The 27,331-nt window shown below is 38.3% G+C and overlaps 1 protein-coding gene and 1 long non-coding RNA gene across 4 annotated transcripts in view; one reads left to right on the top strand and one right to left on the bottom strand.

The window, feature by feature from the left end:
- Positions 1-26,794, top strand: part of Grm7 (glutamate metabotropic receptor 7) — a 934,876-nt gene extending 908,082 nt beyond the window's left edge. The window contains exon 9 of one of the 3 annotated variants that reach the window (XM_045134253.1): positions 25,615-26,794. In XM_045134253.1, the coding sequence (XP_044990188.1) occupies positions 25,615-25,857 (243 nt within the window). In that variant the 3' untranslated portion in view covers positions 25,858-26,794. The remainder of the gene's footprint in view (positions 1-25,614) is intronic. The other 2 variants (XM_004651486.2, XM_004651485.2) reach the window with 2 other exon arrangements.
- Positions 728-2,881, bottom strand: LOC123454825. Its single transcript, XR_006633496.1, has 3 exons — positions 2,806-2,881; positions 1,794-1,852; positions 728-793 (listed from the first exon to the last, which is right to left on the bottom strand). It is a non-coding gene; the product is annotated as an uncharacterized LOC123454825 (long non-coding RNA).
- Positions 26,795-27,331: the final 537 nt, after the last annotated feature.

Here is a 27,331-nt window from a genome sequence, read left to right as displayed (position 1 = left end):
CACACACACACACACACACACACACACACACACACACACAAAATCACCTGAAACTAGCATAGTCTTGCCTCCACCATGACATATTCCATTTTGTTACAAAAACAACTTGATCAAAATTTGTTTAAGGTGAGAGAATGAATTCTAATATTTCTCCCCACTCAATAAGCCACCTATTTTGACTTTCTAAAGGCTATGCTCATAAATCTTACAAATTCATTATGTAAGTGTTCATATTTAGATAACTGAAGTGTTTAATTATTAATGAAAATTATTTATTCTGCCCATTGGTTTCTGGCCCCTGTTTAACTGCCAAATATGTTTTAAATTTGTCTTTTTTGTTGTCAACCTGGCAGCTTCTACTCTGTATTTTTCTTGTTGGTTTATCCAGTAGGTTTTTGTGTTTGTTTTATGTGAGAAATTTTAATACATGCTTGAAAGAAAATTGCTTCTTTAAACAAAGTTCTTTGCTAGAGAAAAGAAACAATACATTTACTGAATCAAGAATTTCTTTAAGCAAAAGAAATAACAAAATATTATTAAGTGCTTTCTTTGTTTTGTTTTGTTTTTTTTTTTCAGTACTGAAGGTTGAACCTATAGCCTTGTGTGTGCTAGGCAAGCAATTATCTTCAGCCTTCTTTTGGCTGTTTTATTTTGAGATGGGATCTTATCAGGTCACCTAGGCTTGCCTTGAAGTCTGGCACCTCCCAGGCTGGTCTTGAACTTGTCTCCTGTCTCAGCCTCCCGAGTAGTAGTGGTTGCAGTCATGCACCACACGGCCCAGCTTCTTTGACATCTTTGAAGAAGTAAATAAGATATTCAGAATATTTTCTTTTAAAAGAATCACTTCAGCTTTATTAACTAAAATCTAGCTGCTCTCTGTACAGTAAGTACTTCCTTGGGTATGACAGTATAACAGATAGTCATTAACTTACTAAAGGCAGTTAAGTGACTGCTTCTTCTGAGAGACTGCAGCACATTAAATATGGCCACTGAACATTTCCAGGCAGTATCTCAGGGCTTGCTGTGCTACACTCTCAGTGACAGTGACCTGTGCTTAAAGATGCTATTTCATGCTATACTACTCAAATGACTGAAACAAACAAACAAAGAAATACTGTGCTCACTGTAGAGACAATAACCTAGTTGACTAAGGTTATGTAAGAATGATGAAAGATCTAGATCTATAATTGTTCAGAGTAAGGGGAATGTTTTTGGAATGCCTGAGTTGAAATAAGGTGTTTGCTTCTGAGGAACACGAAAAATAGCATGGTACCCAAGAGAAACCTATGTATGTATCTGACCAAAACATATATCTTTCCAACTCACACATAGAAACTGAGGCTGAGCCACATGAAAGATACCTTCTCCGAAGCTATCAGTGAAAAATGCACAGAAGAGTGAGATGTTTCCTCTAACACAGAGCAGCATAGGCTCAGGTGATAGGTACGATACGATAGGTAGCAGCTCTATGTTAGAGTCTCTGTCCTCATGCTGGCAGAGGAAGAAATCTTTGATGAGAAACCAAAGTGAGAGCTCTGGGATATTACGGGGAGAATGAGCCAAACTAGCACACTTCAGAGTCCCTCATCTCCCTGGTAGAGCCTCCAAGTTCTGTCCTTCAGTGTGTGGTTCCATTCAACACCCCAAAATGAATCAGTCTTGCTTGGGAGAAGAATTGAGAAAAGATGGAAGAGTCTTGACATCCACAAAAAAATCAGACCCAACTGCTGGATTAGTAACTTTCCTACTGAATATGAATTAACATCTATAACAAAATATAACTCTCAGCTCACCTGTTTCTGTAGTGAGGATGTAGAAGACAGTCTACAGCAAATTCAACCCCTAAAAAAACCTTAAAAGTGAAATACAACATGGGTTAAAGGTTAGAATGCAAGAACAGGCCAAAACTAAGACATTGAGATCAGAACCACATGATGCTACTGTCAACTTCTCTGGATACCTTGTAGTTTCAAACCTACACTCATCAAACTGGTGACACTGTTCTTATTATTTGAATAGCACTTATGCTGCAATTAACAGAATTTATTTCTACATCATATCTCTGCCTGAGTCTCCGACAAAAGGAAATCGATGAAGGAGAGAGGAGGCAACATTTGAATACCTCACATGTACTGAAGTTATCAAGAAGTTATTAAACATTTATTCAGTACCCTTTTACTACATACTTTATGTAATCACTGAAGCACTGAATTAGAAGGTTCTATTGTTATTCTTACTTAATACTTAGGTTAACCAAAGTACAGAGAGTTTAAGGGTCTGTCGAAAGCCACAGAAGTGGAAGAGCAGGGATTCTGAACCCACTCCCACTCCTGAGCTCTGACTCAACCTCATTCACTGATTCCTCTGCAGAGAGAGACATGAGCTGAAACAAGAGTTGCATTTTCAGCATTTTTATTTTCATTAATTTGCTTCCTAGTCCTCTTTCACTTCCTAACATGGCTTTGTCTTGACTTCCTTTTCTTGTTTATATCTCCTCTTACAAATCTGCTGCAGGAATTCAGAAGTCCTCCCCTAGCCCAGGTTCTTATATACCTGTCATCTTTCCAGAGCTCTTTCATTTCTGATAAGCCTCTCCTCCAAGGAATTCATCATGCGTTCCCCCACACATGGGCATCTTAGAAAACCCAAGGTTTTTTCCAAGAAAACCCAAAAATGTCATGCTAGGGAAAGGGGGAGCATTCTAAACATACTGGGAGGGTGTTTTCTTATGTCAGAGATACAGAGATAGCTATGCTCAAACCCAATCGCATCCTACTCGGGACACACAAGCCGCCCCCTTCTTACCATGCATTCTGAGGTACTTGTTCATTCAGTCTGCACTTCACTCCAGACCATTGAGATCACTTATTTCCCTCACTTTCATTTCTTTCTGCGTACTAAGAAAATAAAGCATTTCAGCACACGGATTTGGATCATATATTGAACATTATCCATTACTGTTTCTAGCAAAAGTGATACCAATGTTTGGGACTTTACATATCAATACCATAAAGCCTAGGACATTAAGAAGTGAGAAGTCATTTGCAGGTTTTTACACAACAGAAAATAAGATTTGGAAATAGCAGCAATTGCCCAGATTTGCTCTTAAGATGTCACAGGGGATGCAGACACAAAATAAGAAACACAGTTCCACTCCAGCTTGAATACATGACACAGTTCATTCGGACATCCTACTCCCCTGGGCCAAACGAGGCCACCGATTGATTCTATTTTTATGGCCATCTCTGTTATAGAAATTGACATTTGGACTGTATTTTCAGGGCATCAAAACAGCCAGCTGAAAAGTAAGCACATTCAATCCAACTTATTTCAGTAACGCTGTGATTAAGCGGTGAGAGAGGCAAGCCAGGTGCTCAAGGTTTATTGAATTTTCTAGCTGACTTGGGGTTTACCTGCTAAACAGTGTTTGTTTCATTCCTCATGGTCAAAATTCTTCTTGTACTAAAAGTCATATGAATTCTCTCTGTTTACTTGGTAAAACATGCTGGGCATATTTAATCTTATTTTGCTCAAGTGTAAATTCTGAAAGGACCTAGGGTTATTTCTTGTACCATCAGTGCTGACTATAAAAAGATAATAGATGTGGAAGACTGAGATGCTAGGTGTCTCTGGGAATTGTCTTCCAGTCATATTTGTGGACACATGAATATGTTTATGTTGGTGTGTGTGCATATGGAAGTCAGAGGAAAATACTGCATGTCATCCTCAGAAACACCATCCACATTTTTTCATTTCTAATTTTTTTGCTTTCTCTCTCTCTCTCTCTCTCTCTCTCTCTCTCTCTCTCTCTCTCTCTCTCTCTCTCTCTCTCTCTGTGTGTGTGTGTGTGTGTGTGTGTGTGTGTGTGTGTGTGTGTGTGTGTAGAGTCAGTCCTCACTTTTTCCACATCCAGAATCTCTCATATTTCATGTTCATGGTCATCTTTACTAGGCTAGCTGGTCTGCAAGCTTCTAGGAAATTCTCTTTTCTCTGCCTCTCTGTTGGCGTGCTTGATTACAGAAGCCCACCATGACCTTTCGCTTTTACATAGAGTCCAGGGATCCAAGCTTAGGTTCTCAAGCTTTCTCAGCAATAATTTTATCTACTGAGTCCCAATATCTACCTTTCTTGAGATAAGCCTTCTCATTAGCCTGGAACTCCAATTACCTGGCATTACAGACACACACTATCACACCCATTCTTTTATGTGGGTTCTGAAGATGGAATTCAGGTCCTCATGCTTGTAAGGCAAAATCTTTACCAACTGAGCTATCTCCCTAGAGATGTGTCTTCAATTTTTGAAAAAAGAATTCTTTCTTTTCCTTTACTCTTTTCAAAATGAGTCATTTTTACTCATTTTCTTCTTATTATCTAAGAATTATGTGAATTATTGACAGGCCAATTTGAGTTTTCATTTGAAATCACCAAAAGTGGGCTAAAATATTCCTAAAATGTTATTGCTTAAAAATATCAGACAATTTTCTTTGCAATGAGACAGAGCCACACATTTGTAGTAATGAAATGGTGAAACAAATAACTGGAAAATTCTATAGGTGGTGGTAGAAGGTCTAGGAGTTGCTGGTGTTTTTATCCTCCATTATAGAACTTTAGCCATATGGTTTACAAGTTATGTATGCTTCAATCCAACCTCCATAAATTGGTTGTTAGGGAAGCTTTGGGTATGTTGCTCATATGCAGGAATTATAAAAAAAAAAAAAAACTGAGTGAAAAACTAGTATTCAAACAGAAGATGATCAAAGAAAATCAAGTCCTTATCACATCCAGAGCTCACATGTACTTATCCATTGGCAACCTACAGCTGGCTACATGCAGTATCTATTTGCAACAGAAAGGGGAACTTTCCATTAATGACAGAAAGAAAAGTCCATGACTTTTTCAGAGACATGAAAGAAGAGTACACAAGACAAAAATTTCTATCCAGGTTTCTTACTGTGGACATCCTGCTGTCTATATTTCAAAACTATTCCTGTATTTTATCGGTTGTGTCTCACTCTGGTGCCAGAAGCATGCAAGAGTATGCACATTACATGTCACCAACCTTACTCTCTTACTCACTCCACCTCCTGCTTTATAATATTCTAATTGTCTAGGGTGAATCCCATGAAATACCCAGTATGTCCTATTAGAAAAGAGCCTTAGGTATGGGGAGATGCCTCAGTGGGTAGGAGCACTTGCCACACAAACATGAGGGCTTAAGAGGGTCTAAAACCACCTATGTTTAATCCTCAGTACCCAAATAAAGGCTGGGTGTGGCCACGGACACCTGTAACCTCAGTTCTGGATGTGGGGGTGGGGATGGAAAAATCACTGGGGTAGGCTGGGCGGTATGACTGAAACAGCAGCTCTGGGTTCACCAAGAAACTCCATCACAGGAAAACAGGGAAAAGGACACCTGGCAATCTCCTCTGGCCTCCACACCTGGGAAGCAAGCATTTGCACATACACATGCATGCATCCTCCATGCACCAGAATAAAAAAAGAAGGGAAAAGCTTTATAGTATAGGCTCCAGAGTAAAATGACCTTGTTCTAAGAGTGTGTGGCCATGGGAGTTGAGCTTAACCTCTCTGGGACAGTTTCCCATGTGCACAATGATGAGCTCATCTATCTATAGTACTTGACACCACTCCACGAATGCCAACTATCACTAATGTTAAGTACACTCTTTTTAATTAAATAATTTAATTAATCTCCCCACTTTCATTTCTAACAGCCTAGTGAATTTGCCCAACACTACCCCATGCTTTAATCTTGTGTGCATCCATTCTCTAAATTGACCAAAGAACCATATAAATAATTGATCATAGGTAATGGTGGAATGTAACAAAAGTAAGCCTTGGAAGAAGATAACACTAAACATTGCAGAGACTAATTATCCCAAGCCAGCAGACAGGGTCAGGCTTGCAAACATAGTGTTAACAGCTTATAGCCAACAAGGAAATGAGACCACTAGTTAGACACCAGAGAATCAGAAGCCGAAATGGCTCATGGACAGCATGGTGACAGCAGGATAAAAATGACAGAGGAAAGGGTGAGAGCTAGGAGACAGGGCAGGAGTTTGGGCCTTTCTAGAAAAAGCAACTTTTCAGTGCCTAAGGACAGTCTGGACCACCTAGTTGGGATACAGGGGGCAGGCTGTTTTCTGTACCTGTTCCATGTGTATCTCCATGGGAATAAGGTCCGGTAGAGATGTTGATCCCAGGTCACTGACTTTGCAAGTTGAGGGTCTTCAGCAATGCTGTTGATGAAGGTGGACATGATAGCATAGGTTTTCTACCAAGCATAAACTCTTTGAGGACTAGTGCAAAGTTCTCCATGTGCATCTCTCATAGCCCTAGAAACTAGGGCTACGATACACTGATATTGGAGACATGGCTACCATGTAGTGACTGATTGTTGTTTTACTTCCCTCCCTTAATAATGGGTAGTTGTGCTGATGGTATGAAGTGAATTTTATGATGGTTTAAGTATAGCAACTATTTCAGGACACAGTACCAGTTTGGAACCACTTGGTAGAATAGCAGGTTATATTTTCTTTAGCAATACAACCCCTCAGATTTTTTAGGATAGCCCTGATGTTAAGACTTGTCTATGCTGTTGTTATTAAATGGAATAGAAATTTCCCTCAAAGTAAAGTATTTCTTTGGCTGAATGCCATCATCTAGAGAGAGTGGCTACTATTATTCTCTGAAGTGATATGAAAATCTCCTAACAGTCTGCCTGTGTTTTTTTTTTTTTTTTACATAAACATAATCTACTTACCTACTATAGCATAATCCTAGAAAGCTCCTTTCTGAAAACTTGAAGGACTCCACTGAAGGTTGAGTTCAGAGTTTTGACCACCCTAGTACAGAATAGCGGAAGTGGCAAATTCAAGTCTCAGCAGGTTCCTGAATTGCATTGTCTTATATAACTTACTTGCCTTTGACGGTGAGCATTGTGAAGGTAGAATCATAAAGAAGATGGAGGTGTTAGCAATAATGGTGTTGTTCCTCACAGTATCTTATTTTTAGCTCTATCTTAAAATTTTTACACAGGTCTTCACATTTAATCTTCCCAACATCACTGATATGAGTGCACTGTTTCTGTAAACATCTTTAATTCAAAGAAACATGCATTAGAAATTTTTCACAAGCCGGGCATGGTGGCACACGCCTTTAATCCCAGCGCTTGGGAAGCAGAGGTAGGAGGATCGCCGTGAGTTTGAAGCCACCCTGAGATTACATAGTGCATTCCAGGTCAGCCTGGGGTAGAGTGAGACCCTACCTCGAAAAACCAGAAAAGAAAACAAAAATAAAAGAAGAAGAAGTTTTTTTGTCACCAGGCATGGTGGCCCACACTCAGAAGGCAGAGGTAGAAGATCACTGTGAGTTTGAGGCCAGCCCGAGACTACTTAGTAAATGCCACGTCAACCTGGGCTAGAGTGAGAACCTACCACAAAAAAAACATGAAAACCAAAAACAACAACAACAAAAAATAATTGAAAAATACAGATTATATAATCAGGTGAGGATTTTAGTCCAGGCATATTTTTAGTCTTTTTCTGTGTTTCTAACAATTTCCTACATGCATATAATGTATTTTGATCTTATTCATATTCCCTATTACCCTCCCTCATCCCTCTCTCACTCCTCCTAAAATCATATAATCCCCTTCCAACTTTCATGCCTTCTTTTCGCAGCCCACTGAACTAAGTTAGGGTTGCTTGCATGAGCATGAGTGAAAAGCTATTTACTGGAGTATGGGCATCTTGCCAGTCACCACAACCTGAAGAGCATTAATCTGTGCATTTTGACATGAGTAACCTCACAGGAACCAGTTTCATTCTGTTTCTCATGTCAGTAACCTAGGCAATACAATCACCTTTGGGGAAACACAGAGGGTACATTCTAGACAATTTTCAACTTTTCTCCCTGCTATAGCCTTTTCTCTGAGTTTAAAGAAGTGGCTTGGGCTTACATTGTTTCTTTCCCATCTCTCTAAGGTCAGACACACAGGAATTACTTTATACAAGGGTCTTTCCTGCCCTGCTTACCTTGGGGAAAGGCGAGGCATACTTACCAGTGCAGAGTGACCTGCCAGGCCTTGCCATCAGAGTCTCTCATGGAATGGAAATATCCATGTTGCCCAATGCTCTGCTGCTTCCTGATCAGTTCATGGGTTTCACGGTTTCCTAAAACCGGGTGAACATTCAAAGGAATTGGGAAAATGGAATTTGGGGAGGAAGTTAACAGGGGCACAACTAATAAATAAACTCAGAGAACCCCCCCAGGAAGCATTCATGTCCTTTTGGAACAGACCATCTGCCCCTGCTTGGCATGCAGCATAGTTAAAAAAAAAAAAAAAAAAAAAACACAATTACTAGATGAGAGTTATCTGTGGCTTCATATGGGTATCTCACCCCTCTGAGTTCTCTCTTACTTTATTAAAACGATAGCTTAAGAAAATGGTTATGTCTAAATCAGCATTATGCATGTTTCTCCTGCATTTCTAGACTTCAAATCCGTTGTTAAAAGAAAGATATATTGATACCTAACTCAGTAGTGGTAGAAAGACTAAAAAAAAGATTGGTAAAACAGAATACAGTATGAATACAATTTCTAGCACGTTCTAAATGCTTAGCAAATACTACATTGATGCCACAAGTGTTTGATGTGTCATTCAGGATCTATGCTAAACTTCAACAGGATCAATACTTAATTTCCTAAATTCTACAAAATAACATAATGGGTACATTTTTTGAGACAGTTACAATTTGTAGCCCAGACTTTCCTTATTTTCTAGCAATCCTTCTGTCTTAGCCTTCTTAAGTGTTGAGATTCAGACATGAATCAGCACATTTGATGTTCAGATGTCTTTCATTTAATTACTTTAAACTTCAAAGATAGCTTAAATGCTTAGTCTACTGGTGAAGGAAAATCATTTACTTAAAAAACACCCCATAATTTTTTAAAGGACATTTGTGACAGAGGTTAAAAGAAAAATGGATGTTACCTTTAAGGAAAATGCAAAGTCAAGAGAGTCAGAAATGATGAAAGACAGAGAGTTAGTTTGAGGCCATTGAAACTAAAAAAAGAATGTGCTAGAAATTATACAAAAAAAAACCTCTTTGTCTTTTAGGTCAGTTAATAGTCTAAGAATTTTATAAAACCATAGTTTTGGATTTGTTTTACTGTCTACTACAAATTTTGGTGTGGCATCATTTTTTTTAATATTTTATTTTTATTTATTTATTTATTTACTTGAGAGAGAGTGGAAGAGGGAGAGAGAGAACACAACAAACTCCAGACACATGTGCATCTGGCTTACATGGGTCCTGGGGACTTGAACCTGGGTCCTTTAACTTTGCAGGCAAGCACCTTAACCACTAAGCCATCTCTCCAGCCCATATCATTATTTTTTTAATCAAAACCATAGGCAATCTATTTCATGTTGTTCAAAAATAACCTGCCAATGATGAATACACAGATACCATTCAAACAACACATCTTATTAGCATTACAACATTGATCACCCTGTACAATATTTATTAACCATATAAAGTTATTATACCCTCTCATTCCCCTCTTCCCAAAGGCAGGAAAGTATGTCCCTTTGGTAATGCAAATTTTATTTGGGTTACTAGTTTCACAAATTTCTTAGAACCATGAGATTTTGAATCATTTCTGCTAACCTGGCGAAATAGCCACCCTGAGCACTAGGGACCCATGTGCACATACGTACACAACCACACGTAGAAATTTTTATTTTAAAGAGAAAGATGCCTATATTTTTATTATTTATTTGAAAGTAACAGACAGAGAAATAGGCAGATGAGAGACAGAGAGAGAGAGAATGAATATGCCAGGGCTTCTAGCCACTGCAAAGAAACTACAGATGTGTGTGCCCCTTTGTGCATCTGGCTAATGTGGGTCCTGAGGAATCAAGCCTTGAACCAGGGTCCTTAGGCTTCACACGCAGGCGCTTAACCACTAAGCCATCTCTCCAGCCCAACACTCCTAGAAATTTTGTTGTAACCTCTGCGGTAATGAACCAAGTTGGACAGCTGTCCCAGGATTCACTTTGCTTTATGAATGTGGACATCAATCAATTCTTAACTGCAAAATTAAGTAGCAAAAAAGTAGGTGCTAACTCACTTCCACTAATCTAATTTCTGGCAATCATCAGTAGATATCCAACTTATTAAGCCAAAATGGACAAAAGCAATATATAAATAAGTACACAGTTACAAACTCCAGCAATTGATTTTGCAAATAGCATGACTATCCTACAGTAAGGTTTCCTAGAATCAATGATTGCCAGTCACAGCCCTGCAGAGGTGACATGGAATGTATGAAAGAGTAGTAGCAGTGATTGATTATGTGTACAGGCCTATTGTCTGCAATACAAAACTGTCATTTTCACCATAATAGAAACTGCCAAGATGCTGCTTCCCTCTCTGGAATCAGCTGATGAGCAGAATCTCTGCAGGCACATGATTTCAGTATCAAAGCCCCACAGGAACACAACAGTGGCAGTGGGAATGCAGAGACGTGGAACACCAGCAACGATTTGACAGTCCCTTTTTCACTGAATGGACAGCATGCACTAAGTGTTGGGATGTCTCTTTAAGCCTCTTTAAGAACAGTTTCTGGCATCCCCTCAGTGTCTAAAAAAACAAACTAATTCAGTTTCATTCCTAGGCAGGTAGGCCAGGTCTGGAGGGATGTCTTTCAGTAAGGAAGAGTACATGCTAACATCACGTGTCAGTGGGCTGTGTGTGAGAGACAGACAGAAGAGAGGGGAGATTTTCCAACTGCATCCAGAAAAGCAAATTAATCATAGCTGAAATTAGTTGAGCATCCATTTTATCAAACCCTGTTCTAATTGCTCCAGACTTCCTTAACTCCTCTCATCATTTGAACATTGGAGGTTGGCACTATAATTATGTCCATTTTTCAGATGAAGAAACAGAAGTGTGAAGTGATGTGCTGCCTTGCTGGAGGTCATTTAGCTGAGTTGTGGGTTTTTCTGTCTGTCCATCCTCTCCTACCCTTTGCTTTTTACTCTGTTGGAAACTTGCTGACTTAGGATGACTCAACTTCTCCATCAATATATAGAAATGATTACAACTCACTTCCATCTGTTCTCTGAGATGCACAGAAAAGGAAGACTTGAGATAACTTCTATTTGTTTTTCCAAGATACTATACACATCAATGGGTTTCATATAGAATTTTTATAAATACGTTGTCATTCATCCCTTCCCCAGCTTACCCTACCTTCTTTTTGCCCTTCTCTTGCTTACTCAATTCTTCCCTCCAATATAGCCCCTTCTGGTTTCATTCCATTGACATTTCATTACCTTGTTCTTCTTTATTCATCCCCTCCCTTAAGACATTTATTCCCCTCTCATGACTCCCTTTCTAGTTTCATGACCTATGCATGCTCATGTGTGCATGCCCACACATACATATTCATATTTTACATATGAGAGAAAATGTAATATTTGTCTGAGTCTAGCTAATTTCACTTAACAATATTTTCACTTCTATTCATTTTCCTATAATAAATCCTCTTTAAATTTATTTTGACAATAGAACAAAATTCCATTTTGTATATGTATCACACCTTTTTTAATCCATTGGTTTGTTGATGGATATCAAGAGTGGCTTCATTTACAAGCTCTTGTGAATGGTAAAGCAATAAATACATTCAAGTGTCTCTTTGGTATATTGTGGTATATTGACTTAAGAGCCCTTTGGATACATGCCCTGGAGTGGTGTTCCTGTGTCAGATGGTACATCTACTTTTAGGTTTTTCAAAAATCTCTTGGTGGCAGGTATTATGAGACAAAGGTGGGCTAGCTCCTAGACAAGTTGTAAAGCATAGATTTTGCTTTGGAGACATGTATTCTTAGTTTTCATCATCAACTATTCAAGCATTCAGAAAGATCAGAAGATTAGTAACATAATCCAGCCTTGAGATTTAGTAGTTGTTAAAATTTTGCCAAAACTTGCTACACCTGTGTCTATTTATTTTTGTCTGGAGCCATGTGAAGTATACGTATACATGCTATGATACTTAAATCCAAAATAGTTTATCTTATAATATACACTCTCAAACATAACTGTAATTCCATTATCACATCTAAGCAAGCCAACATTAGCTCTCTAGTATCATTCAACACTTAATGTATGGTATCTGTTTTGATTTGAATATCCAGTATCTGTCCTAAAAGACTCATGCTTTTAAGACCTGGTCCTTAGCTGATTGTGCTATTCATATGTGATTGGATCAGAAGGAATCTGAACTCACAACTAAATGAAATATTAAAATATTAAAAGGCAGAGAATTACTGGGGAAAAAGGTCCCTTGCGATGTGTCTGATAAAGGTATATCTTGTGTTTGGACCTTCCTCTGTTTGTACTTCCTGGCTATTATATGACATCTGCAATTCTGCCCCATTCTGACTCAGAAAGAACTGAGGCCTATGACACTAGATGGAAACCTCTAAAACTGTAAGCCAAGAAGAGATTTTTCTCCTTTAAGATAGTTTTATCAGATTTTTCGTCACAGTAAAGAGAAGCTAATGACACAGTACCATCCCATTCTAAGGATGAAAGAAGGCTGCCTGCCTTTGTAACCAGGCTCTCCAGACCTTCTGAATTCTACTGATAAAGATTATAGGATCCTGTGAGAATATCTCAAGTTATTTCAAAAGTAAGTTTAACCATGCGATGATTGTCTTTCTATGATTAGGTGAGTTCTCTGAGAATGATTTATTCCAAGTTCAACCATTTTTCTTCACAACTTATTGTGCCATATTTTCTAACTGCCATGTAGAATTCCATCATCCACATTTGGTTATCTACTCATCTAATGACGGACATCTGGGTTGATTCCAGTTCTTAGCTATTATGAATTCAGCAGCTATAAACATGGTTGAGCAAATCTCTCTGAACTGAGGCATTGAGCTGTTAAGGTAGATTCCCAGTAGGGGAATAACTGTGTCTTTTGGTAACTGTATAGTCAACCTTTGTAGGGGTCTCAATATTGCTTTCCATAGTGGTTGTACCATCTTACATTCCAACCAACGGTGAATGAGTGTTCCTATTTCTCCACATCCTCACCAGCATTTGTTTTCATTTGATTTTTTCAATGGTTGCTATTTTGACGTGATGCTCACCCAAGTGCAATAGTGGCCCACAGCCATGGTGGGTGACCAACTTCTCTTGAATTGGCTAATGGATCCACTCAGTGGAATAAAACCCATAGCTAGAACTTGGAAACAAGTCAGAATCTTATTCAAAAAATGAGTTCACTCTCCAATATCAAGCTCCCACTCAATACTGTGCTACAAGAGGCTCTACGCCCATTAAATTCTCTCTAAAATAATAATGGTTGGGCTGGAGAGATTGCTTAGTGGTTAAAGCGCTTGCCTGCAAAGCAAAGGACCCAGGTTAGATTCCCCAGGACCCACGTAAGCCAGATGCACAAGGGGGCACATACATATGGAGTTCATTTGCAGTGGCTGCAGGCCCTGGTATGTATGCTCGCTTGTCCTCTCTCTCTCTCTCTCTCTCTCTCTCTCCCCACCTATTTCTATATCTCCTTCTGTCTCAAATAAATAAATAAATTGTTTAAAATTTTAAAAATAATGGTTATCCTATTTATCCAGTGCTGACTTCACTCTCCAATGAAGAATCTGCTTCTCTTTGTCAGATGGACACAGAACCTGAGGAGAGAATTAGCCCAATGCACTACATCAGGCCCCAGCTGAAGCCATAGAGTAATTGGGGAAATGTGCAAAAATGCTGCTTTCTTGGTGAACCTGGTACCAGCACAAGGGTGAAGAAGATAGACAAAGAGAACATTCAGCTCCTACCAAACCAGACATCCAGAAACACAGAGGCTTCCAAGATCTCATCACTGAAGTATAACTAAAATTAACCCAACATGGCTCAAGGAATTACAGAAAAGGGGGAGGAAAGATTGTTAGAGCCACAAGTTGGGACACTATGCATAGACATTGCTTCTTCCCCATAACTGATGGTTACCCCTACAATGCACAACCCACACTCCTCAATGAGGAGGGTCCCTTCAGAGGGGGGAGGACAAGGAGGAGGCTAACTATGGTACTGACTTGTGCTGTTTACACACTGAATATGTACATAACTAATAAAGAAAAATAAAAGTAGTTTAACCCTGAGTTGAGAGAGGAATGTGCATCAGGTACAGGACCATTAGGCATTATGGCACATGCAGTATATTTCAGGAAAGACTGAAACTACCAATTTAATATTAGGAATTTGATAAATAGCCTTACTGATTTAAAATAGCCTTAAGATACCCTAATGCTCTTGTAGTCTCCAAGTAGGTCATATCAGTCTATCGTATTTTACCTGGATTTTATGTAGCTTCAAAACAATTGGTTGACCATGTGCATGGGAAAAGATTGAAAGCATTTCTACAGAAAACAAACATGTAAAATAGGAGTCCAATGTGAGCTACACATTTTACATCTTGTGCTCATCAGACTGCCATCTAAATACATATGCTTATGCCATATATTAGTGCTGTTTTTACCTTTGGTTGGTGATGCTTCCTTTTGCACTTGGAATTGAATATGGAGACTCAAAATTCATCAAAGCATAAGTGACTGTTGAATTCACAGAACTAATGAGACATCTTGATCATGTCTTCCAAGGCTCAAGCACCACTGTGGAAGTGGAGGCAGTGAGAATGTACGAGCCTGAGGGTGGGGAAGAGTGCTTTGACACACTGTCTTTCAAAGTGGCCATTGCACTCATGATTGCACAACACCTGCTTTCACCTGTACAAGACCTATACAATATTGGGCTTATCAAAATTTCATCATGGATGATTAAGAGAGCCAAAAAAACAACAAAAAAAGTCATCAAAAGAGAAGAGGGACTAGTTAGAAAGAAGGAGTTCAATGGAAGGAAGATGGGGAAGCACAAAATAACAAGATCAAAATACATTATATGCTTATATAGAAAGTACCTATAAAATTTTTTTTATTAAGAATATACTTTGTACAGATACATCAGGTGCTGGTACCATCTTTTCTCTCATCCCCAACCCCATTTCACTGAAGACCCTCCCCAGTGGGGTTGCTGGTATTCCCGTGGGCTTGTGGGTTATGCATTGTGGGAGCAGCAGTCAGTTATGGGCAGTTGGGCAGGGGATGCCTCTGGCTACGACGTTCCAGCCTATGGCTCTTACAATCTTTCAGCCCCCTCTTCCGCAAAATTCCCTGAGCTGTGGTGGGTATGTTTCAAGTCTACTTCAGTGGTGGCCTCTTAGGACCCTCAAGATTGCTGCTTTGGTATGTGTTGAGTACCCTCAGCACCCGTCTCCTGCATCCTGGCACTGATTGTCAGGCTTGTCATGGAAGCAGCACTCTTGCTTGTATTCCTAAATCCTTTGTGGTTTCTCCTGGGCCTTGGCTGAAGTGTGAGGGGTGGTTTATCTCCTTGGTCTCACTACCTTCAGAAAAAAAAGAACAGATTCTCCAATGGAGAATGAAGTCAGCATAGGTAAAATGGGATAAGCATTGTTAATTTATGGAGGTTTTGATGGATGTAGCCCCTCTTTTGGCAACATAGTGGAAGCTTGCCATTGGAGATCATAATCCTTGTTTTTGCAATCTGAGGTTTAACTTCCCAAATTGTTCCAGCATTGTTTTCCTCTTCCTTAATACTGTGTCATTCTTTTTAAAAATTTTCTCCTAACCTTAACATATGACTTTCTCCAAGTGTCCTACTTGGAATTTTGCCAATGCCTATTCCTCACACTGGGGCTCCAGGAAAGGTCCACACCTTGCTGATTAAGAGATAGCTCAATTTTTTCCTCGTCACGATATCATTTTAGTCCCTCAGACATTTTTCCTTTATTTTTTTTTTTATTAAGAATACACTTTGTGGGCTGGAGAGATGGCTTAGCGGTTGAGCACTCGCCTGTGAAGCCTAAGGACCCCGATTCGAGGCTCGGTTCCCCAGGTCCCACGTTAGCCAGATGCACAAGGGGGCGCACGCGTCTGGAGTGCGTTTGCAGAGGCTGGAAGCCCTGGCGCGCCCATTCTCTCTCTCTCCCTCTATCTGACTTTCTCTCTGTGTCTGTCACTCTCAAATAAATAGATGAAAAATTAAAAAAAAAAAAAAAGAATACACTTTGTGTGGACACATCACGAGTTGGTAGCATCATTTCCCTCCTTCCTGCCCCTAATCTACTGAGGACAGTTTGTGTTTTTGTCTCTTCTTTCTTGCACAATTTATGATGCCCCAACTAAGCAGGATTGGAACCTTCAGTGGCCCTTAGGATGTTTCCATCAGTGTCCTTGTGACATACTCACTGTTTGAAAAGTAATTGTCCAATCACCTACTCACTAGAGGTGATTTTTAATTTTGAAATCAATATGTGTAGGGTGTGGTCGGTCTATAGTTGATTCTCAGTTCAATGCTAAAGAAGCAACTATATATACTGAAGTGTTTTAAAACATAAACACACAATTCACCTATGACTAGGGGCTTGTAGATATGTAACCTTGCATGACTTCTAATATCAAAGGTTCAGTATTGTTAATTTAGTGACTTCCATAGTTAATCTCAGGTGTCATTTGACAGGATTTAGAATCAACCTGGAAAGAAATCTCTAGGAATGTCTGGAAATGACTTTTTAGATTAGTTTAATTAAGGTGGAAAGACCTACTCTAACTGTGGGCATGACTATTCTACAGGCTGGGGTCCTGGATTGAATAACAAGGAGCCAGTGAGATGAGCACCAGCATTCAGCTATCTCTGTGCTCCTAACTATGAAAGGAGTGTGATCAGCTGCTTTGTGTTCCTGGGGTCATGACTTCCTCTCCATGATATACTGTATCTTCTCAAACTTAAGTCAAAATAAGCCCTTCCTGTTAAGTTGCTTTTGTCTGGTATTTTGTCAAAGCAACAAAAAAAGTAACTAGGGCTGAGAAAACACTGAGCAATTAAAGGCACTTGCTTGCAGATCCTGCAATCTTGGGTTCAGTTACCCAGTACCATATTTAGCTTGATGCACAATGTGGCACATATATGTGGAGTTTGTCTCTCCTGCAATTAAATATTTTTTAAAAGAAAGGTAATTAACTAATATGGTGACCGTGGAAAGTTCATAGAATACAACTTCCATGAAAAAGAATATTCTTCTATGTTTAACTTATTTGTTTTTTCTGTTTTTGTAATTTATTAGTGTGAATATGTATGTGTGTGTGTGTGTGTGTGTGTGTGTGTATGTGTGTGTGTGTATGATGTGTAAGTGTGCGGGCATGCACTTGCCAGAGGATAGGTGTGAGGTCGGAGGATGTTTCTCCTCTCCTTCTACCTTCAGGAGACAAGGGTCTCTCTTGTGAGTTGAGTTTATGAATTCTCCTGGTTCCACCTCCCATTTTAGTAGGTGCATTGGCATTATAGATACATGCATCACTTTTGTGTCTGGCTTCCTGTGGGTTCTGAGCAAGAACAAACTCATGTTGGCAAGCTGAAAAAAGATGCTTTTAACCACTGAGTCATCTTCCCAGTCCCTATGTTTTATTTTTTTAAATATTTTTATTTGTTTATTTGAGAGTGACAGAGAGAAAGAGGCAGATAGAGAGAGAGAGAATGGGTGCGCCAGGGCCTCCAGCCTCTGCAAACGAACTCCATATGTGTGCGCCCCCTTGTGCATCTGGCTAACGTGGGTCCTGGGGAATCGAGCCTCAAACCGGGATCCTTAAGCTTCACAGGCAAGCGCTTAACCACTAAGACATCTCTCCAGCCCCCTATGTTTTATTTTTTTTAATTAGTTTTTTTTTTCTTCCTCCATAGAATTCATTAGCAAAGACAGTACATATACTGTGACGTGTTTTCATCCTTACTGCCTAAACCATATCTAACACACAGTAGGTGTTCAAATATTACACTGTACTGAGGCAGAAGTTGGTCTGTGATAGAGGCTGCTTTTCTCTACCTTTGTGCCAGTAGTTTATAGGCAAGCTAAATGAATGGACTATGCATCACCTTTCCTCAAATGCCAAGGCCTGGAATTTAACAAGAGTTTTCACCCAGCAACACTGAGCACTCCTCTGTGGCTAGTTTTTCACTCTTGCTTTATTTGTAACATTAACCTTAAGACAGACTTTGGTGCACTGCCTAGATCACTGATAGATTGCTGTGTCACATCCATAACTTGTTCTAGAATGCTTGTGTTTATAATATATTGAAATTACAAGATACACAAAAGCTCTTCAATGCCCAGGCAAAGTGCGTAATAAGAAAAGCTATTTCTTTGATACAGTTATTTAATGCATCTCTTTTCCAAAGCAATGCATATACAGCCTCCAATTACCCAGATCTTAACTTAGCAAAGCTTAAAGGTATTTCAAGATGGAAACTCCCTATTTTTTTCAAGTGTCTCTTCTCCAAATTATGCCAACTTCTGCTTGGTGCTTTACATTGTAAAGCACAATTTAGGTTTCTTTAAAGAAACAGTAGAATGTTCATTTATTTTTGCATGGGGGAATTGAAAATTGATTTCTTAATGTTATCCAGGCTGCTATATTAGCCTGCTTAGAGGCTAAATGAAGAAGAAAGAATGAGCAGGTTAAAAGTTACAAATGAAATCTGAGTAGTAATATTCATAGTTCACTATTCACTCATGCATTTACAGGGTCATCAATTAGGATAAGCCATAAAGTAGGTACCAATGTCTTAGATGTTCCCACTTATTTTTGTTCTCTTCCTCTCTCCCAAGATATTCCTAAAGCAGAGAACCTCAGAGAACAGACCCCTCTATAGCCATGGGTTCAATAAAGATTGAGCTCAGACATATATTACACATTCAGCACAGTTGGTGGGTACCAATTAGCTTTTAGGTTTCAAAGTAAGCCTGTTTTATGACTTATGCTATATTCCTACAATGTTAAACCAAAAATAGGAAAAATTAACCCCTTCCTTGTAACCCACAGCAAGGGGTTGATATTTCCCTCAGTTAGTGAACATACAATGAACAAGAAGTAAACCAACAGCTTTCAAACTCTCAGTCTGTTCTATACGGCCAGCATCTATGAGAAGAACTGGCAATTAACAGATGTCAAATAGTACTTTCTTTGAGCGTTGAATATAGAGACAGATATCCAGATTTTGGAGTTTTTGAAACTAGATTAGAAAGAATGGTGATTTGGAATACAGAGTTGATTGATTACATTTCACCCTGCCAAGCTCCTTGTGTCAAGATGTCCAGCTAACAAATGTGAGGACAAACAGTCCACAGTTCTCCAGGGAGATTGTTGCCAAGAGCTGAGGGAAGCAAGCAGGGGCGGTCTACAAAGTTGTAAGCCTTATTTCAGAATTGGTCTGGCATATGATAAATGTCTTAGCTTGTGGCCATCACTATTTTTTCTCACATTTTGCTTTGTAGCTTTTGGAATGAATAATATGTTAGTCAAATCAATTAAACTAATTTTGAGTAAATCAGTACATAACAAATAATCTTTTCTAAACAAAATATAGGAAGTTGAATAGCTTTCCTTGAGATCTAGAATGAGAATTGCTAGTTGGAGATATTTTCATGTCTTTTGCCATTAACTGAAGTGCTAAAGGCAGACAGCTCACAAATGAAACAAATGGTTAGCAAACAGGGCATTAACTACTGAAGTTATTGCTGAAAGTATTTTTTTATGTTTTAGCAATTATGAACCACAATATGATGAGCACCTCTCTACTGAAATATCTACAGGAACTTGGGAAGTTAACTGATGGGGAAGTACTAGTCAAGGGCAAGAGGAGAACATGCACAGTGCTTAGGATGATTTAATAGAAGAGTTATTGTGGGCTAGGTTTCATCAGGCTATATATAAACCAAATTCCAAAGCAAATCATGATTGAAAAGTGACTAAAGTTAAAGGTAAGACTTGCATGAAAGAACTAACCCATTGTATTTCAAAAGCATACTCTAACCTAGTACAAAAAGATCCTCAAAATAAGAGGAGGGTAAAAAAAAAAAGTCATAAAATCAAATAAATTAATTGGATCTGGTGGTACAATTATATAATCCTAATTAGTTGGGAAGCTGAGTCAGTAGGATTGTAAATTCAAGATTAACCTGGGCAATAATACTGCTGCAAAATAAAAAAGTCAAAGGAGGATAGTGATATGTACTCATTGGTAGCATGCTTTTTGATAGCATTCATGAGGCCTTAGATTCAATCCCTAGTATCACACACACAACTAAATCTGGAGAACACTGAGAACAGCATGATGGAGTTGCAAACGTACATCCTAAAGACTCAACCTAGCCTTCTAGAAGAATTACTAAATGTTTTATTATGAAAGTACACTATATACTAAAAAAGTTAAGTATTCCTAATACCTAAAACAGAACCTAACATATTGCATGCATGATAAGTATTTGTTGGAAGCTGAGTTAAAAAAAAAAAAAAAAAAAAAGCTTTTACAAAAGAGGACCTTGCCTAAAAATGGATTATCTGCTTGAGATAACATACTACAGTGATACTGCCTCTTATCTGGGGCAGGTCTTTCCTAATTCAGTTTAACTGTCCTCTTACAGCTTATATTTGGTTCACTTTGCTGTTTTATAGTATGAGAAGAACAAATTATCATCTTAAAAGCTCTAGAAAGCCCTACACATGTCTATGTATGCCTGTGGAAAAACAAAAGCTCTCAGCTATAACTTAGAAGTAGTATGACTGAGTCAGGATAGATATCATCAGATGATCACACTATTTTCAAATGACTCTCCCATATTACTGTAGTAGTTTACATATTTGCCAGTGAGCCTAAGAGTTTCCTCTTCTTTATACCTTCTCCCACTTTGGGTATTAATTCATGTTCTTTTGTCATGCTATAGAGATAAAATGTAATTTAATTGCTCCAGCGTGCATTGCACCAGTGTTGTAGAGAACTTTTGGTGATTTGTATTTCCTCATCTACAAATGACCTTCTTATAATCTGTCTTCTTTTACTTTTTTAGATCTTTTACATTTGCATGCAGAGAGAGATAGAAGAGAGATAGAAAGAATGTGTGTGCCAGGTCTTTTAGCTGATGCAGATTTATCCAGATACATGTGTCACTTTGTGCATCTGGCTTTATATGAGTCCTGGGAAATTGAACCTAGGTTGTTAGGCTTTGTAGGTAAGTGCCTTAATTCCTTAGTAATCTCTACAGTCCTTATTTTTTAAATGTCTGATTTTTTTTGAATCATTCATTCATATAAGTTAAAAGTTTTGGATAGCAGTTGCTTAGCCAATGATACAGCAAATATATTTTCCTTCCTTATACAACTTTGACATTTACTTTTATCAACAATGTTATTTTTACATGCTATTTCCTCCTGAATTGTTTATTGTTTAAAAAATAAAACAAGGCTGGAGAGATGACTTAGTGGTTAAGTGCTTGCCTGCGAAGCCTAAGGACCCTGGTTTGAGGTTCAATTCCCCAGAACCCATGTTAGCCAGATGCACAGGGGGGTGCATGCATCTGGAGTTTGTTTGCAGTGGCTGGAGGCCCTGGCGTGTCCATTCTCTCTCTCTCTGCCTCTTTCTCTCTCGTCTGTTGCTCTCAAATAAATAAATAAAAATAACCCCCCAAAAAATTTTTAAAAAGCTTAGTAACTTTAAGAAAATAAATAAATAAAATAAAACAGAATCCACAAATTAAAAGAAAAGTAGTTATAGAAATGTTGTTAATATGACAATGGTATATAGTAACTATTATTGTAAGATCAAGACAAATGCATTTTAAAAATGTATTATATGAAAAATGGTGTGCAAATGAATATGAGTAAAGTAATACTATTTTTTTCAGTTGAAAACACATGAAATAATACTGTCTGTAGTCTATGGGCAGCTACACATGTGGGAACAGTGGTATGCATAACTACTTCATGTCAGTAACTATGGTAAAGGGAAGGTGAGGGAAGAATTTTTAGTTGAGAATGGAAAGAGACTTCCATGGTGGGTAGGCTGTCAGTACATTTACATATGTTATAGTCAGAGTTGTGGTATACTTTTTGTTTACTTTGTATGTATGTTTGAATCAGCAATGCAATTATATCTACATATATAGATTTGTGTAAATAGTTTTCAAATTAGTTAAAAGCTGAGAATGCAGTATGTCCCTAATAAACCACAAAATTCCTTTTACAAAGCTAAACAAATTAATAACAGTGTAGAAAAAGAGTTCTGTTTTATTATTTTATTTATTCATTGTTTTGCTAATATCATGAGAATCTTTTACTTTTTATGTTTTGTTTTCTTTTTTTTTTTTCCTGTAGTTTCTTTAATCTTGATTACTAGGGTTCCACAGAACATACTCTGATAAATACATTTTTTTGAGACATGAAACATCTCAGAGAAATGTGAAAAAGAAACAACCCACTAAAGTTAACTAAAAATTACAAGTTAGTATTCAGCAAGGATACATTGGAATGTTTAATCTTTCTTAAAGATATGTGAGTTAATAATGTGTTACCAAAAACTAATAACCTAAACATCTGAATGCTTCCTTGTTATAAACTTCAATTCTTCAAAATATCTTGTTATGAGAATGCCTGATGTAGATAGGTCTCAAGAATTCAGTAAGAATAATGCAATAATGCACTCTTGTCCTTTCTTAAAAATCTATAACTTCTTAGCAAAAAAAAAACAAAAACTTGTAGCTATTTTAAAACAAGCTTACCTCCTTAGCCAGTGTTTCATTAGACAGCTATTTTAGACTAAGCAATTTTCTTTCCTGGACCATAAACTGCTACTATCCAAATAAATGAAATTATCAGACACCGTAGGCACTTCTTTTATTTATTCATAAGGCCAGAGTGGTTGAAAATAAACATGATAATACACTGGACATTGCTGTGAAAAGGACATACACTGCCATTCTAGAAAATACATGAACTGCAGTGCTCCAAAACACTTCTGCAAAGAAAGCTGATGCTGAGGCTTATCATCTGTGCATAAATTTTACCTTAAAAATATGTTTATATGTTATATATTACAATGAAAAACTGGGATAATTCAAAAATCCATGCTATAAGCAATCCACAGGACATGAAGTATTCTCCTTATATTACAAAGGCTCCAAAAAGTTCAACATGGGAGCTGGGTTAGCCACACCTCACGTAAGTTATGGTGCTGAATCAGAGCCCAGGCTTGGCGAGTGGAACTGCAGTGTGGTCTTCCCCTCATGCCTTGAGGAGGAAATTGGAGACTCAAGCATTACACAACACTGTTCTGGAATGCTGATCCCTCTGAGCCTCAGGACCCTCTCATGTAAGATGGGGGCCATAAATAGTGCCCATCGCTAGACTTTCTCAAAGCACAATACATGCAAAGCATCAGTGAATTCTACCATGTTTGCAAAACATAATTTCTAATTTCTAAAAGCATAACTTAACCCAAACCAGTTTCCTTACAACACAAAAACAATGTTTTCTGATCTATAATTCTTTCCATAAAAATTCTGCCCCAGTGACTGTGACTGGTGTTGATCAGTAACCAATTTGAGGAGATTCAATTATGTTTTTTATTTTTAACTAGAAAGTTATGCTTATACAGAAATCATCTTAATTAATCACACAAAGAGACATTCTCAGACATTTAGGTCAGCCCAAGCTTCTGGGGTTGTTTGGTTGTTTTCCTCTTTGGTACAGAAGGTAATTAGCTTTTGGCATTTGACAAGTCCTGTCGCCATGATTCCAAGGGTCAGCTGAGGTTCACTAACCATGACAATGTAAATAAGCTTGGAAGCCTGGGAACACTGTTGAAAAAGTTTTCCTCCTTGTACCAAAATCAAGCCAACTTCTGAAGACAACAAACAAGCAACAGCTGGGAATGTTTTTGAAGACTTGGTAATCACTGAGGCTTAATTCCATGTAGCCATCAAATGATGATGTATCATGAATGGTAGGCTCTCCTGACCAGATTTTCAAGACCTGTAATTTCACATAACTTATTTTTCTTGTTTAAATGTTATTTATCTGCAATTGTATATGTGTATACCAGGGCTTCTTGCTGCTGTAAGCAAACATGGGACACTTGGCACTTTTTGAGTCAGATTTACATAGGTGGCTTGGGGATTGAATCCAGGTTGACAAGCTCTACAAACAAGTGCCAGTAACCACTGAACCATCTTTCCAGTCCATAATTTATTTGTCTTAGATTTTTTGTCTAGTAAGCACAATATGATATAATAGATAAGTGAGTTTTCCAATTGGAGTTACTCAGAAGAGTCCTAATTCAGAATCCAGAAAGTGAAATTAGACTTTTTTTTTTTCTTTTTTTGGTTTTTCAAGGTAGAGTCTCACTCTAGCCCAGGCAGACATGGAATTTGCTCTGTAATTTCAGGCTGGCCTCAAATTCATAGTGATTCTCCTACTTATTTACCCTGAGTGCTGGGATTTAAGGCATGCCCCTCCATGCCTGGCTGAGATTTTACACTGACCTGTTCAAATAAATGCCTAGAACACTAGATGCATTAGCCACAGGCCATACACATGCTCTCAGCATGTAAATACAGCTTCTTGGTTCTCTACAGTCATACATGTTTCCCTGAAAAAGAATTTGGGAAAAATTCTTGCTACTGCTGTGTACTGAATCAACGATTCTACTTAGAATCTAAGCACAGTTTTATTTAGCATCTAAGCAAAATGAGCTGCCCATCAATGATATGTGACAGATATTCTAGGTCCCATAGACGCTGATGCAAAATGGCCAAGACTGAATGACCAAAGACCCTCTCACATTGCTGATACTACAGTGCTTGGAACTGAGACCCTAAAGCAGTCATGTTTCCAGCATGGTGACAGGGGAAGGTTTGCTTTGCTACTCAGCTAATCACCAGTGCCTATGCCCATGTCTGCCAGGAGGGAATCAGCCAACCTATATTTACTAGATAAATGCTGGAAGGAGAGTCCCAAAACTCACTGCACCAAGGAGAAACCTAAACTGTTCTCTGTGCAAGGAAAAGGAGCACAGGCTGTGTGAGTTGAAATGTCTGGCAGATTTAAATGTACTTCAAACCTAAATGGAAATATTTCTGTAAATTACCATTTAGAAGTTGCTGATAGAAAGGCTGTGAAGGTCAACCTATAGTCATTTGATTGTGGTATTGTTAACTGGGCAAGGCACACTGCTTGACCTAGTCTGTGGTCAACCTAAATTCATTCTACTAACCCAAAATGACCTCTTCCAGCAAAGTGTATTTATGATGAAAAGGCTTGTGTGATGACCACACAATAAAAAATACTGCAGCACAGGCGGACCCTTGAAGCTTAGCCTTGGCTAGTTAGAAAGCATGAAAACCACTGATGCATTCACCAAACTTCGAGACCCCAGAGGAGAGAAACTAGAGGAATCCCACAGAAATGAATCAAGATGGATTATCACTAGCAGACAGATTTTAGTCGACAAAATCTTAGAAGATGAATGTGAAGATGTGTGTGTATTCTTCAGAGATGTCCCATCCCATCTTGACTTCACCACAAATCATCATAAGTCTACCTTTGCCAACAGGGCTATTGCCATAGCTAACTCTTCCACTCTTTCTTTTTTTTTCTCCCAGGCCCTGCTGCAAAAAAGAAGTATGTCAGTTATAATAACCTGGTTATCTAACCTGTTCTGGTCCATGGAACTGCGGAGGAGGAAGACCCTCGGTTATTCAGTCACCCAACCTGGCATAGGACTCTTTTGGTCCTGCCCACTTCCTAACACCAGAGGAGCATCCCCGGCCGGGAGACCAGCGGTAGAGGATCCAAGTGTCCTAAACAGTTGCTTTATGAAATACCCTTACTTTACCTTGGCTTAAAAAGTCACTGGCATGAGCACTGCCACCTTGGCCGACCGCCATTCTGGATGCCCCTCCCACAGGGAGAGTTAAGACTTAGTCTCACCTGGCTCTCCTGGACGACGAGCTAAGAGCCGCAGGACCGTTCCGGGGCTGACCTGTCTTTCTACGTCTGTACTTCCAGGCTGCAAGGTTTTGAAATTTTCTGTACAGTTTGTGAGGACTTTTGCACTTTGCCATCCGATGTTGTACCTTAGTTCACTGTTTGTTTTCGAATGCCCTGTTTTCATAGAGCCCTGTCCTCCCAGAAGGTGGAATCTTTGGGAAATTTTTAATACAATTAATTGAAAAAAAAATCTCGGCAGAAGAAAGAAAACACACACCCCCACACACATCTGTATGTGACTGTATAATTATGATTATAGTACCACTGCAAATCATGCTATTTTTTTTAAAACACAAAAGATACTTAAAGACCAAAAACTGTGCTGAGAAAGTATGCCCCACCTATCTTTGGTTTGTGGTAGGTTATGAGGAAGGAAAGCTTGGCTAAATGGAATGGAGGCCTCGATCTTTGGAATGCATGCTAGTAATGTATTTTACAGTACATGTTAATAATTTATGTTCAATATTTGAGTTCTTTTTATTTTAATTAGGGTATATGGATATTTTTGCAATGATTTTAACAATTATTAAGCTATTTGAAGGAAAGAATATGGATTTTTCATGTCTTGAGGTTTTGTTCATGCCCCCTATGACTGACCAGTGTGATAAGGACTTTAAAAAAAGCATGTATGTTTTTTACTGTTTGTAATGAGTACTTTCGTTAATCTTGCTGCTTATGTGCCAATTTAGTGGAAAAAAAGTCCCTTGCTGAAAAAATTCCCTTTCCATTCTCTTTCAATTCTGTGGTATTGTCCAAGAATGTACCAATAAAATACTTTGGTTAACTTTTTCATTTTCTGTAATAATTTGGTTGTTTTCCCCTTTGTAGTTTACTTTTCTTCAAGCTAGAGGATGGTAGTCAACTAAACTTGTGAGTTCACAACTGTGGTCCCATCTGAAATGCATATCAAAGCCATGGTCCATGCTTTCTTTGAAAGGGAATGAGCACAAAACCCATGCACTTTCTCAGTAACAGAACTTGAGTCCTGAAAATACTAACATTCACTTAGCAGATTATATATCAAAACTTAGTTATAAGGAAGAAATAAGAAGACGTATTAGCTTGAATAACAAATATTCTGGGAATAGCTTATAAAAAGGATAACATCTCTGCAAAATTTTTCAAAGGACACAAGTAACTAATGATAATGAAAATCATAATTTTTTTTCCTTTTTTAAAAAAATTTTTATTAGCATTTTCCATGATTATAAAAAAATATTCCATGTTAATTCCCTCCCTCCCTCCCCCCCTTTTTTTTTAAATTTTTATTAACATTTTCCATGATTATAAAATATATCCCATGGTAATTCCCTCCCTGCCCACCCCCAC

The sequence above is a fragment of the Jaculus jaculus genome, chromosome 14 (genome assembly GCF_020740685.1).
Source record: "Jaculus jaculus isolate mJacJac1 chromosome 14, mJacJac1.mat.Y.cur, whole genome shotgun sequence".
Taxonomy (NCBI): domain Eukaryota; kingdom Metazoa; phylum Chordata; class Mammalia; order Rodentia; family Dipodidae; genus Jaculus; species Jaculus jaculus.
Note: the sequence above shows the minus strand (reverse complement) of the source record. Positions and strands in the feature narration are given on the sequence as shown.